A 15,324-nucleotide genomic window follows, 5' to 3' on the forward strand; every position below is an offset into this window, starting at 1 on the left:
TTACTGCCCAGGATGGGAAGTCAAGAACCCCAACCATAGGTAGGGGTCTGTTTGAGAATTATGGTCTCTAATGAAGAAAAAATACGAAAGAACAAAAGATACAAAACAAAAACAAATTGACACAACTGGGAAAATTTATTCATACAATACCGTGCAAAACTCTTATTTCCCGGCCACGTTTTTGTGTCATTAATTATCTGGTAATGTTATAACTAAGAGATACTAAGAGATAGGTATACAGATGTTAACCAATGTATTTTATCTCTGAGCTACTCACTTATTGATTCTAATACAAGCAAAAGTAAAAATTTCAATTTCTTTCTTTCTTTTTTTTTTCAAAAGTAAACATATTTAACTGACACAAACAAGACTTCTATTATAAACTTATACAAATGTGCTATATATGTATACAATTCATAATATAATAATATCAACGAAATTTGGTAATTAAATTAAAAATTTGATCCAATGATGGGATCGTGTAACAGACAATACCACAAATGTCACAAATTGTATCTCTCACTCGCAATCTCACCAGTCAAATATATCACAGTCACCTCTAATGTTTTCATTCCAGATTCTGGAAACTACTCAATAAATGCTAGCATAGCTATAGAAATAAATGGTGACGAATTGCTTTAAAATGGTATCATGTCAGATTGATTTCAGTGCTAAAATGGAATTGATAATCTAAGAGATGAAAATTGAGTTAGGTTTTTATTTTTTGGGGGGTCCAAATAGCTCAGTTAGTTGAGCACTTACTTCATGTGCTAAGACTGTTCGTTCTCAGATGCAATTGAGATTTACAACCCCCCCCCCCCCACACACACACACACACACGCACACAAAAATGATTGGGTAGCTGGGTCAGAGTTGGTAGATAGAAAGTACTTTGTGATAAACTTTTCTATGTTGCACGCTACGGAAACTGGGATAAACTACTGCTCCATGGGTTAAATGCATCTGAAAGACTATTTTTATTTTTGGTATGCTTAATTAAGAGCGAAAGATATCGTTTCTTCAAATAACAAAAACTAAAAGGTCAAATTTAGTGTCATTTTAACTTTAATATCACTTTTTGGGATCTGGTTCACCATGAAATAATAATGTTTTGAGACGATTAGTCACAAATGACATTCACAGAGAAACAAAGCCTGAAATCGAAAATGATCAATGGCAAATATTTATTTATATTTATTTGTTTATAGGGGTTTTACGAACTTGCAACACTGCCATGTCGTTTTAGCACCAGATAAATGGGAAAAATCAAAATAATGTAAACTTGCATTCACAAGCATCAAAGAAAAAGCACAACAAAAGGGGCTGGTTTAAAAATGAACAGATGTAGATCCTGAGAGTCATCCATGTGAATGTCAATTCTGCTATTACTATTATCAAAAAGTCACACACAGTCACAGTATAGGTTTACAAACACTTGAATTTGTTGGATTTTATTATTTCAAGCAGGTAGTTATGTTATTACGATGCTGATTTCCTCTCATCAATACATCAGAAAAATAGTACGTCATAAAACTGCTAGGTAAATGACCAACTCATTACACAAATCACATCCATTCATTTTTATAATCAAAAGTTGCACTACAGATCCAGTCACATAATTACACGCCGAATCTGTTAAAGCTTACAACTTATTTTACCAGATACGTGTGGATTGCTTTCACTTTTGCTCATCTCTTTTCCAGTGCTTTAAATTTTGCCTCTGAAAAGAAAAGAAAAAAAATAAACAGCATGGATAAGAAACAAGACTTTCATAAGGAATTAGGCATTTCTTAAAACAATGTTGTTTGTTTGTTTTTAGGGGTTTTACAGCACTTGTGACACGTTTAGGTCATTTCAGCTCCAGGGAAAAGGAAAAAATGGGATAGTAAAAATATTATAGATTTACAGATTTCGAATTAAAACATTTCCAAAATTTAAGTCAAAGCCTGTCTCAACTTATTTCATTTTATTATAAAAATTTGGTACCTTTGATATTTAACCATATGCAATACGAATGATTGTAAAAGAGCCTTAAAAGAGTCATGAGTAAAACTCAAGTCTCTAAAATGATACTAGCAACGTTTCCGTTCGATCTAAAGCTGAGTAATGACTCCACGTATGAGATTGCTAAAATAACAATCTAACACATTAATATATATCTTATAAATACAACAATTTGAACAACCTAATCGTTTGGAGTACTGATCAAGACTGTAGGCTGCTTTCTCCAGGGATTCCACACCTTGCTCTATGTCATCTATTTGTTCTAAGTAGGGCTGCAAACTCTTGTCTGAAAATAAAAATAGAAATAGTATTTTCCCTGTAGTAGGCTCTCTACCTTTTGGGTCAGGAATATTACCTCCTCCTCCTCCTCCTTCTTCTTCATTGAGAAGTATTAGTATTAAAATGCATTTAAAATATGCTAAAATCACACTTACTCCATTAAATGTCTTGATCATTTTTTTTCCTGCGAGCAGGAATTTATTCAACTCAAAAGTAATAATTCCCTATAATAATTTCTCTTTTAAATCACAAAATTGCTGCATGAGTAATTAGCAATAAACAGTTGTAAAGCCAAACAGATAAAACCTAAATTCATACGCTTCTTACCATGTCAAGGGATGTTGGTTTTCAGAGAAATAATCATTTTACACTTCCACCAGTGCTGATGTTAACAAAACGTAAAAAAAAAAAGAGTTAACAATTACCAATAAGCACCATTTTGAATGCATTAACTCCCAGCTTTAGAGCAATTGAGATGATAAATTATCATTGATATTCTAGCTGACTTTTGAAGAGTGGATGTTCCATCACACATCAACTCTATCACTGCCAATACACATTGATTTGGGAGAAGGGGGGGGGGGGGTTAAGTTTTAAAAGGAGGTAATTCCTTTGACTCCAAAATCGCAGATTTTCGCGCAAAACCATGAGCACTGTTGCACAATATCAGTATGTATCAAAATAAAAAAGTCCAGGAAGATTTCTAAAATCATCACCAAGAAACTAAAACAAAGCTCTGTACGCTGTATATTTCAAGAATCTAAAACTGGCAGGTAATATTAATAAGCCACATAATTCCACATAATAAAAATAAATAACTACTCACATTTGTCATTGAGGTTATTCAATGCACCACTAATACTGAGGGCAATGTTTTTCATCTCAGAATATTTGGTCATAGACACACGGTTCATTTTTTCCAACAACTTGTAATCCTCTATCGTGCCTGTGAAGAGACAGTGAAAATTGTTCAATTCTACTATGCAATGTTGCATGTTAAGCTGACTTCTTGGAAAGATGGCCCAACCAAGAGGAAAACAAAAACCAAACAGAAACAAAAATTAAAATTTGTAATTTAAAAAATAACTGGCCTATTGCATTCATACGTAGATAAGACGTTTGTGCATATTTTAAGACCAAGAGCTTGTGGATGAAATTTAAAGCTCCCCTAAATATAGCAAGTAAGTAAACTGTTAAATGGGTAGAAATAATGGTTGCTTGCCACAGTACAGCGTGGCGATAATGAAAACCTCAGAAGAGCACAAATTTAATTAACAAACCCAAGCAGAGAACTATAGTACTTTATATCAGTAATTCTTTACTTGAATCGAAGACTCTACACAAATTTTCTCCTTACTTTTGCAACATTTAACATGCCAAAGGCCTAATGCTTTTCTCTTTTCCAAAAACCAATGTAATATGTCACACTAAATATTTTATGACATTCCACATTCTGCTCTATACCAAAATGAATAATAATATTGTCTTACCATCCAATTCTCCTTGTAAATATTCTGCTGTTTTTTGGAAAGTCTCTCGACACAATTCAACAACATTGGCTGGTGGTGGCACTGGGTTTTGCTGAGGATCTGGACTAGGCATATCTTTTTTTTTTTTTTTGGGGGAGGGGGGGGGGGGGGAAGGGGGGAGAGAGGGTGAGGGGAGTGGGAGTTAAAAGTGTTATTGAGAAATAATACGAGGAACAAATAATATGAATGACAATAATGACCTTTTTCACTCCACTGTAATAAAAAAAAATTAAAGCTTAAAGGTAACAAAACGAAGTGGCAATTAGGACTCAAGTCTGAATAGGCTCCCATGGCTATTCGGACTCAAACTCCAATGTACGTACACATACAGATGGGAGGATGACAAAATGTGGGTGGAACAGAAAAAGAAATAGAAAAAGAGTTCAGAAGAAATTCTGTTTTGCCCATATCACACTGACTCAGCTCATACCCCTACTTTGGACTAGAAGGATTGTTGTCTGTCTCACTATCATCATATGTAATTTTTAAATGATATATTTTCGCCCTGATTTTATATGGACACCGTGTTTCGTTGTTAGAAAAGCTCATTTATACCACAGTCAGTTTGACTGACTTTTGTTACTTTTGAAGAGTTTTAACTCTTTTCTTTTTAATTTCTGTCTGGACTTCTAATTGATCAATGCGTTTGTCTTTCTTGTCAAATAAAGCGAATTTAGACTACCTGTTGATAGTTGCTAAAATCGTAATTTTGATTTGCATTAATTTTATGAAATTATCAATAATAATTTATTGTTTAAAATAAAATAAAAAACTATACTGCCACGGGAGACTATTCAGACTGAGTCCGAATAATCTGTTGATTGCACATGTGCATTGGAATTTGAGACCGAATAGCCCTGGGAGACTATTCAGACTCGAGTCCGAATATCAGCAGTCTAATTTTCAGAGACGGGAGGGCGCTTCTACTTCTACTACTGGGAATAGTGGTTCCACCGTGAAATCACTATTCGCAGTAGACTTCTGCAAATATGAACATGAATAATAATAATAATAAAAACGAAGAGACTATTTCTCCGAATGCTCGGAAAAATAAACTTGATCTCTATTTCTCCGAACGGTTTCCTTTCTCAAGATTTTATTTTTTTTGGGTTATTTGCGAGAGTGTCTTTGTGAATGGTGAATTTGTATACATTTAGGTGGTATTCTTTTGCCAGTGCTTGGGAGCTCTGTCTTTTTTTTTTGTTGGATAAAATCTGTCTTTGTCAACAATATGCTTAAAAAACGCTAGATCTAGCATGATGATTCGTGAGAATTCCATGTCCACTATGTTTGAGCATTTAATTTTGCAGCGACCTCACGTCCGTAACCCATCAGCTACTGGAGGTTAGCCGACCATTCGGAGAAATAGAGTTCAAGTTCAAGTTTATTTTCCTGAGCATTCGGAGAAATAGAGCCAGCCTAATAATAAGCCTAAGCCCTAAGGCACTTCATTGGGTACTACCGCAAACTCGGGGACCCAAATAATTTTGGGGGCTTGGGAGGGGGGAAACTTTTGGGAGACCTTCCATAAGCTACTACATCCCAAGTATTCTTGTTCTAGTCGGGGGTTTGGGAGGGGGGGGGGATTTTTTTTTTAAAGTCTCCCCCCTCCCAAACCCCCTACTAGAAGTAGAAGTTCTAGAGTAGGGGGTTTGGGAGGGGGGAGACTTTTAAAAAATAAAAAGTTTCCCCCCTCCCAAACCCAAAAATACTTGGAATGTAGTAGCTTATGGAAGGTCTCCCAAACTTTAAAAAAAAAAAGTCTAGACCGTCTAGTAGTATCTAGAGAGCTGCGCCGGTGTTACCAATACTTAGCTTCTATACCAGGACAAATCATTCGTTTGGACAGAAAAATAAATAAAAAACTTACCGCTTACCGTCAAAAGCAGTTTAGATTTGAAGATACATTTGTTTTCTATCAAAAAACATTCGGTACTAGATAATCCTTGATGAATATCAAAAGTTGTGTTTGAAATTATATCCTAAATATTTTCATGATTCATTCCTCGCTAAATCGTGTGTGTTTTTCGTCTGATTCAGTGGTTGGTGCCCCCTAGTGCCAGCCGCCTGCCACGCAAAACAAAGGTTTTTTAAAAAGTTTATTGAGAAAAGATACGGAAAAAAGTGTCCCTAGATAGGTATGCAATTTGGTGCATAAGTGCAGTAAAAATTGGTGCGCAAAATTAGTTCGTAGAGGATGCGAGACTGTGTGTGTGTGGTGTGTGTGTGTGTGTGTGTGTGTGAGTATGTGTGTGTGTGTCTCTTTCTTTCTTCCTTTTTTTTTGGGGAGTGCCTACGTACACGGTAACGGGGCATCTAGCCTCAGGATCTATGTACACGTAAACCGGTTTACCGTTGCAACATTCTGCTCGTGTGTGTGTGTGTGTGTGTGTGTGTGTATGTGTGTGTGTGTGTGTGTGTGTGAATTTTTTTTTTTAATAAAAACAATTTTAACCATTAATGGCGAGATTCCATCTTACACTCTCCAAACTCCAGATCTTAGTCTTAATGTTATCATTAAAAGACAAGCTTTGCGATTTATAGTTTAATTGAAGCCCGAGTCGAAATATACTCTTACTACTGTTCTCTTGGTGGAAACGATTTATTCTGCATAAGCAATCTGGAGAAAAAAAATCAGTGTCACTGTAAAAGGTTAAAATATCACGAAGTACGCACCGTGAACACCGCTGTAACAATCCTTTGATCTACGTCATCAGGCAACCCATTGTTTCTTTCATCTTTTCCCATTCCCCCTTACTATCCCCCCATCCCCCCGCCGACCTCTCTCTCTCTCTCTCTCTCTCTCTCTCTCTCTCTCTCTCTCTCTCTCTCTCTCTCTCTCTCTCTCCTCTCTCTCTCTCTCTCTCTCGTCATAGTGTTATCCCTCCCCCTTCCCATCTCAATGTAAAATGAAAACGTTCTGCTGTTTGCAGATACATGTATGATTGTTTTGTTTTCTCTCTCTCACTAGGCTAGGATTAAAAACCAAGACATCAGGTAATGGGTGTCTAATGCCAAAGTATAGATTCTCTCTTTGGCCAATTTAGTCACGTATGTGGCAGCCCAGCTATTTATTATGTTCTGCCTATAACACACAATAAGTGGGATTCTGGGGGTGGGTACGAAAGAAATCAAGGTCATAAGTAACCGTGCACAAGAGCTGTATAGGGAATTGGTTTCTGGGGGTCTTGCAAATACCAAATATTTTATGGAAAGCTCTTTCGAACTCCAAGACGTCTGGTTTGTTTTGCTATCTTGGAACAAACGAAACAGAGATGTCTTGATGTGTGACCTAGTTGTCTGATTTTGTGACCTCGATGTAAGGTATTGTGACCTAGATGTATCCTTTTGTGTGTGCAAGCCATGCGGGTAAGTACAGCGATAGCTTGCCAGTTGAGGAAAAAAAGGAAGAAGCAACGTATCCGCATTTGAAAAACAAAACAAAAAAACTGAAAAAACAAAACTTAACCTTTTAAAGGCGAATATCAATCTTACTTGGACCAAAAATAAAATCTTACCGTTTTCATCAAAAGACAAAAAACAAATTACAATTTAAAAACTTGAGCTTTTATATAGAGCAATATCCACCCAACGTGCTCAAAGCGCTTTTTATCAATATTCTTACTGCTCTTATGGTGGAAACGTTTTTTTTTCTGCGTTAAAAAATAATATAAATGAAGACTATTATTTGAAAAACAAAAAAATCAGTGTCACTGGCAAAGGGTTAATTGCAGTACTCCTGCATCCTGTGAGACTCCTACGGCACTTGCTAATCATAAAAAAGGAATAGCAGCAATCAACAATATTAAGGTGAAAAAAAAAGAAGAAAAAAAAAGTGGGTGGGGGGGGGGGGGGGGGGGGGGGGGGAGAGCAAACCCAGTAGCAATGCAACCTTTTAGCGGCGAAATTCGATCTTTGACCTAACACCAAATCTTCTATCATCAAAAAACAAGTAACGGCAAAACTATTATAGACAATTGAAGTCCGAGTTGCGATAGTCTGACTACTCTCTTGGTGGAAACGCTGTATTCCCCGTTAACAATAATAAAGATAAAAGCAAACTACTATCTAAAAGCAAAAAATTAGCTTCGCTGTTAAGGGGTTAAGAACACCTGCAACTGCAACTGCCAGCATCCTTGAGATGCTCTTACGTCACCAAGGTCACCAATCGACACGTCTCCCTCTCGTCGGCATGCATCCCCCCCCCTCCACTCTTTCAAGGTGGTGGTGGCGGCGGATAAAAAAGGCCTTTTTCTCTTTCATTCAATCAACTGGTCTGCTGGTGGACCCTAGGCCTCTCTACAAGTCCAAGAAATAATACTCACTTTTTCTCTGCTCCAACGAAAATATCTACCCCCTACCGGTCTAATTATTTGTAGCAGACGACAAATTTCTCAAAACGGTCACGTGACACTATAAAAACAACACAGGAAGTCCATGAAATCTTATTTACGGCATTTCCTTTGAACCGTGTAAACAACAAAATTTCGTTTTCATTCGACCAACGGGTCAGATTGGCCGGTATTTTTTTAACGAACTAAAGTTCTGAAAAATCAAAATGTTTCTTAGAAAGTTGAAAGATGCTAGTTTTTGAAACAGAGGTAGGTTTTTAAAAAAAATCTTTATATTTTACGTGAATGCATGCTCAAGGCGAGTTGGACGTGCAGCGGAGGTTGGTAGGCCAAAGGCCCACCTCTCTAGTAGTAGGGGTTTTGGGAGGGGAGAGACTTTAAAAAAAAAAAAAAAAAAAAAAAAGTTTCCCCCTCCCAATCCCAAACCCCCAAAATTATTTTTTTATAAAGTTTCCCAGTCCCAAAACCCCAAAATTATTTGGGTCCCCGAGTTTGCGGTAGTACCCTTCGTTTCAGTTTGAATTTGAAAAATTCTTCAACTTCAAAATCATGCAAGTCACTTGAAGTGCAAGTGAAGTGCCTAGACAGTGCGGTACACAAAGAAAACAGAAAGAGTAAAGATAGATCAAAAAGAATGCACAAATTAAAGGCAAATTGCCTTTAGCGCCTATATCTTAACTGATCGAAGCATAAGTCTATCATACCTGTTGTATTATTCTTTCCTGACACCGTTGCAGTGTCTTGTGACTCTCGTTCTGCCATTTTTGTTTTTCTTGGTAAAACGGAAACAAACCCATTTGATGGAAGGAAAATTACGGGAGTAGATTCCCTTGGAAACTTATGGAAGTGTGTAAACAGGCCTCCGAGATACCTACATTCTTCAGTGTTTATTTAGTCCTTTGGTTTGATAAGTGATGGCATCTTTAATTCCTTTAATACGATTTCTTGACATAAAGGAAGGTCCTCGTCATCGTAGACCCACGCCCCGAAAATCTTAGCCAGAGTCTAATTCTGCTACAACAAGATATGAAGTGAGTAGAAAAGTGCCAGAAGACAATAGAGAATAAAAAATTTTTTTTTTCGCGGCGGTGGTGGGGTTTGAACCTGCGACCTTATTGGTACGACAACTCCGCCTGGCAGGTGAGAGCGTGGCTCTACCGTGTGAGCTATCCACGAACACAAAAATATTCGTTTCAAACCCAAAGTCATTTCTAGATCCCTCTCTCACCCACTTCTTGAGATCGCCGATTCGTTCACCACCATCGCGAAGTAATTTTGACCAGCAGTTAAGCCTAATAGCCAATATTCTCATCACAAACATATAACATAGAAACGATTGAGACATTGAGTATGCTCCGGTGTATGGGGTGAATTTTTAATTCAGAAAAGTGAGTGGAGCAGGCACTTATGTTGGTAACAACAAGATATGAAGTGAGTAGAAAAGTGCCAGAAGACAATAGAGAATAAAAAATTTTTTTTTTTTTTTTTTTCGCGGCGGTGGTGGGGTTTGAACCTGCGACCTTATTGGTACGACAACTCCGCCTGGCAGGTGAGAGCGTGGCTCTACCGTGTGAGCTATCCACGAACACAAAAATATTCGTTTCAAACCCAAAGTCATTTCTAGATCCCTCTCTCACCCACTTCTTGAGATCGCCGATTCGTTCACCACCATCGCGAAGTAATTTTGACCAGCAGTTAAGCCTAATAGCCAATATTCTCATCACAAACATATAACATAGAAACGATTGAGACATTGAGTATGCTCCGGTGTATGGGGTGAATTTTTAATTCAGAAAAGTGAGTGGAGCAGGCACTTATGTTGGTAACAACAAGATATGAAGTGAGTAGAAAAGTGCCAGAAGACAATAGAGAATAAAAATTTTTTTTTTTTTTTTTTTTTCTGCTACGTACGTTATAAATATTTTTATCCGTTTCCCATTCAATAATTCCGATTCGGGCGGCCGAAAATAAATGCACAGCGTTCATGTTCATTACACCCGAGTTACAATAAAATGGATTTTATTATTGTTACCATCTCTGTTATTTATTCATTTATTTATTTTTATTCTCATCAATCAGACTTGCATGTCCAAATGGGGATAAATGATAACCTTTGCTTGGATCGTCATAGTTTAATGCAAGTATGTACTAGGCAACAGGAGATTGATGTGAAGCGTTCGTCTGTGTATCGAATTGTAGTCCCTTCAGACCAGATCCTTTTATGGTTTATGGATCCGAAAGGAACTATAGGCATAAAGAATGCTTGCTACCCTTTTGATAGGACTCTGGTCATCACAATTTACTTTCAGTAAGGCAGTGGCTGTAGTGAAGACGATGTGGCGGTCGTGGTTGTGGTAGTAGTGGAAGCGATTATGATGATGTGGCGGTGGTTTCAGTAATTGTGGTAGTGATAACGATGTTGTGGTAGTGGTGGTGGTGGGTGTAGTAGTAGTAGTAGTAGTAGTAGTGGTAGTGATGATGATGATGTGGTGATGGTTGTAGTTGAAGTATGGTAGTGATGATGATGTGGTAGCGATGGTTATAGTAGTCGTGATAGTGATGATGACGCGGTGGTGGTTGTAGTAGTGGTAGTGGTGCTGTGGTGGTGGTTGTAGTGGTAAAAATAGCGATGATTTGGTGGTAGTGGCTGAAGTAATCGCGGCTGTAGTGTTTGTAGTGATGATGACGTGGTGGTCGTAGCTGTAATAGCATTCTTGGTAATGATGATGTTGTGGTGACGGTCATAGTTGTAGTAGTAGTCGTGGTAGTTGTAGTAGTAGTAATAGTGATGACGGTGTGGTCATGATGTTTGTAGTGATGATGAATATGTGATTACGGTTGTTGTAGCAGTAGTGGCAGTGATGGTGATGTAGTTTTGGTGGTAGTAGTAGTAGTAGTATTGGTAGTGATGACGATGTGGTTGTAGTAATAGTGGCAGTGAATATGATGTGGTGGTCGTGGTTGTAATAGTAGTAGCAGTGGTGATGATGTGGTGGTGGTGGTAGAGATGATTTGGAGAGGGAGGGATTGGGGTAACCTTGGAATTGGAACAAAATGCATTTGAGTTTGAGGGAAGTTGCACGTAACCCGGATTTATTGCTTCAGACTGAATTTTTTTTTTTCCGGTAAAACCAGAGTTTTGGCATCACTGGACCTGTGTATGGCCTACAACAGGAAAGATTGACCGGAGGCCCTCCTTCAATCGTGTTGGCCGCGCCGAGGACGAGCACAAGCAGAGGCAATAATATAACTTTCCACCACTTTACGATTGTAGAAATGTGATGGCAACTTGTTTGCTTTGCAACATCCTTGAGTGACATACCGCCACCAAAGGCAACATTTTGATTCTTACGGTTCTTCAAATAACCATGAACGGTTTCTTATAACTCATTCAAATGTCCCGAATTTATTCCTTATTATTCTTTGTTATCATTCCATCCCTTCCTCGAACTAATTTCTACCCTGAACACGGTTTCCTCTAATTTCACCCAGCAAACGTTAAAAAAAAAAAAAACAAATAAAAAAAAAAAAAAGAAAAAAGAAAAACTAAAGTTGTTTTTTTTTTAAAATTGCAACCAGTGATTTCAACCACAGATGCTCACTGGTGACATTGACAGTTACTTATATGTATATTATGTGCACCTACAGACTATTTTAATGGAACGATTTTGACCGTTGATGGCTCACAATATTCGTCTCGCCCTTACTTAATTTGCGCGATAGTTTAATCATTAAAATGAAAAAGTGCTTGTGCGTAATAAGCCTTATTTTCCCGCAAATTTTACACGTTCTTCAAAACTAAAATTCTAACCATATAACAGAGAAGATTTACAAGAGAAAAAAATATCATCTCCCAAAACTAATACTTTTCATCTGACTCTTTCCCCCTCAGCCAAAGATTCCGACCAGTGCCAGGACAGAACCAAGAAATTTAATTTCAAGATAAAGTCAAAAGGCAGTCATGAAAAGGAAAACAGACAAGGGATGTGTGTGTGTGGGGGGGGGGGGGGGGGGGGGGGGGGTAGGGTAAAGGACGTTACAAGAGTGCACTAGGTCGTGGTCAGAAGATTCTACCCCATTACATCAAATCACAAGTCCAGGTTTTCAAGGGGTTTGCTGAGTGTACAGTGGAAACCTGATATAACAGGGATGGTGGGACCAGAGCAAAAGTCCTGTTATAGCCGAACCCTGTTACATCAGAAATACAAGGGAAATAAGCACATAATTGCTAGACTTCCTTATAAATAGAACACAATATATACAAGTAAAAGGAAATGTCTCCAATACATAACTATAAATACTGGTGCTCCGCAGGGCTGTGTAATCTCTCCCATGCTCTTTATACTTTATACAAACGACTGTAAAAGCACAGATTTAAACATACCCCTTTTTAAATTTGCTGACGATACAACTCTACAAGGACTAATTACTAATAATAACGAAATAAATTATAAGAAAGAAATAAATAAATTTATTTCCTGGTGCGACAATAACCATCTTGAATTGAATGTTAGTAATACCAAAGAATTAATTATAGACTTTAGAAAAGATAAGAATACAAAAGACCATATTACTATTAAAAATGAAAAAGTAGAACAGGTAGTAGAATACAAATATCTAGGGGTCACCATGGACAACAAATTACGGTGGGACGTACATTCCAGTTATATCAATAGTAAAATTAATCAAAGAATGTACTTTTTACGGAAATTGTCCCAACTTAACATTGACAAAACACTTTGTACGCTATTTTATAGATCTGTCATAGAAAGTGTTTTGGCTTTTTGTATTACTGCCGGGGGGGGGGGAATTGTCTTAGCTCAGCTAAAGCTAACTTTGACAGGATTATTTAAAGAGCTAATACATTTACTTCAGGATCCATGTCTTTTAATGATTTATATTCAGAATACTGCTTAAGAAAAATTTGTAATATTTTAGATAATCCAACTCACCCTTTAAATCTTCAGATCACTAAGTCGAACAGAAGTGACCGATTGTTGTCTATACGGACAAAAGTGAAAGACACCTCCGATCCTTTTAACCTTACAGTTGCAGAATTTTTAATAAGGAAAATAATTTATAAATTTTGGTCTACGTCTGTTTTAACTTTGAAACCTTTTCTTTAAAATTACTCCATACCCACAATTTTTTAAACATCAATAATTTATAAAATCGCTTACTACAACTTTTCTATTGACCTTTTTATTCTACATTACGTGCCATGTAATTTATACTATGTAATTTTTCGGTCAATTTACAAAATAGTATTATACTGTAACTAATTCTTAGCTTTTTACTGATCTTTTTTTCTTATATGTTGACATCAATATACCTTTTCTAGATATTTATATCTTTACACTTTTATAATGTGTATGTCCCTTAATTTACACTATGTAATTATTCTTACAGCCTACAATATTATTATACAATATATACCTATTACCAAATTTTACTTTACCACATTATATTTACGTATATTATGTTTATGTATGTATCATTGTCTGCATTTTATACGTCTGTACAAAAATTTCCTTTTGGATGAATAAAGTACATTATTATTATTATTATTATTAATTGACTTTTTCAAGCGATCTAATACATCGATTACCTCCCTTGCCAAAAAAACTGCATGCGACAGGGATTGTGCGCAATGTAAATTATAATATATGTATAGATCTAGATATAACTTTTTTTTTCTTCTTTTTTTTTTTACCTTTTTTTATTTATTTCAAACTTTATTATTCATCAATGAAATAAAAGACAAGTGGGAACCAATTGGCTTCAGGCATGTGCCCCCCACCCAAAGGTACTATCCCTCCTTAGTCAGACAAAAATTGTTTAAAATGAACATAATATTACATTTTTATTATTTAAAAGGGGAAATTGAATGGGACCTTATCATAGTCATTGTTTTTTACGAAATCCTTGATTGAAGTTTGTCTTGACTTCCTGATGACAGTGTCTTCAACAAAGTTTTCCTTCTTGATTGTTCCCGTGTGACAAGGCATTGTCCCTGTTATAGCCGATTTGGTTCAAGTGAAGCCATGCTATAACCGATAATTTTTAATAGAGACAAAGAGAGGTAAAAAACTGGGATTTGAAAAATCCCTGTTATACCCAATCCCTGTTATAACCGGGCCTGTTATAAGTGGTTTCCACTGTATATTGTATTCCAATTGTTCAGTAGAAATTTTTATAATCAAGAGAGCATATATAAATTGTTTCTTATGAGTTTGCTTAAATCGAACTTTGACAAGAATTTTGTCCCAAAATAAACAACCCCCCCCCCCCCCCCCAAAAAAAAAAAAGAAAAAAAAAAAAGAAAAGAAAAGAAAAGAAACAAGCAAAAAAAACAAAAACCAAAAAACAAACAACCAAAAAAAAAAAAGAAAATGGGAGTTGACATCAACATTTTTTTCTCATGCCAGTCGTGTTGACAGATGTGTTAGAAGGCAGTGTTCATGCTTATCGAAGACAAAAGGAATTATAACCTTTTCTTTTTTTTTATTAATTTCTAAGAGAGAGCCAGATTTTAGCCCCATTTTTGGCTTTTCCTTTTTCTTTGGTCTTTGGCCAATAATATTGATCACTTTTTACATTTAGACAACATGGGTGATTCCTTTGGACATCAAATGTATATTTGATGGATTGGTCATATACTGTGTACTCGCTATATTCCTTCAAAGAATATCTAGTTATTTGCATTATTCGATTTTGCAGTTGCATGATAGAATGTCAATCATTTTTTTTAAATGAATGGTGACATCATGAAATAAAATTATTGATGAATAAATGTGCTAGAGTGGTCCTGATAACTAAAAGTTTCAAAGAGATTGGTTTTGCATTTTAAACACAGGACACACAATAGTGACAGCCAGCAAGAGACGTCAATCGGTACACTACAATCTTCTGAAAACACATGTATTTAAAGTTTTGGCCCTATAACTCATTCTTCAAATATCGATTAATTAAAATGACCCTCACCTGTGAAGTCCCAGGTTTCAGAGTTTTGACAAGATCAATATTTGAAGGGCGACTTTTCTGGTCAAAACTTATGATACTTGATTTTCAGAGTAAGGCATTACATATATATAATAAAACTGACTCACAGAAAAGCAGTAAAAAAAACAACAACAAAAACGAACAAAACAAAACTTGAG

General features: G+C 36.4%; 1 protein-coding gene across 1 annotated transcript; it reads right to left on the bottom strand.

Moving 5' to 3' along the window:
• Nucleotides 1-1,167: 1,167 nt before the first annotated feature.
• LOC144973285 (biogenesis of lysosome-related organelles complex 1 subunit 2-like) lies at nt 1,168-8,996 on the bottom strand. Its single transcript, XM_078915546.1, has 5 exons — nt 8,869-8,996; nt 3,774-3,887; nt 3,110-3,229; nt 2,186-2,290; nt 1,168-1,720 (listed from the first exon to the last, which is right to left on the bottom strand). Exons 1-5 carry the CDS (start codon nt 8,924-8,926, stop codon nt 1,689-1,691), a joined length of 429 nt encoding a protein of 142 aa, XP_078771672.1. The 5' UTR covers nt 8,927-8,996; the 3' UTR covers nt 1,168-1,688.
• Nucleotides 8,997-15,324: the final 6,328 nt, after the last annotated feature.

The sequence above is a fragment of the Berghia stephanieae genome, chromosome 5, assembly GCF_034508935.2.
Source record: "Berghia stephanieae isolate SIO BIC M18660-M18661 chromosome 5, UCSD_Bste_1.3, whole genome shotgun sequence".
Classification (NCBI taxonomy): domain Eukaryota; kingdom Metazoa; phylum Mollusca; class Gastropoda; order Nudibranchia; family Aeolidiidae; genus Berghia; species Berghia stephanieae.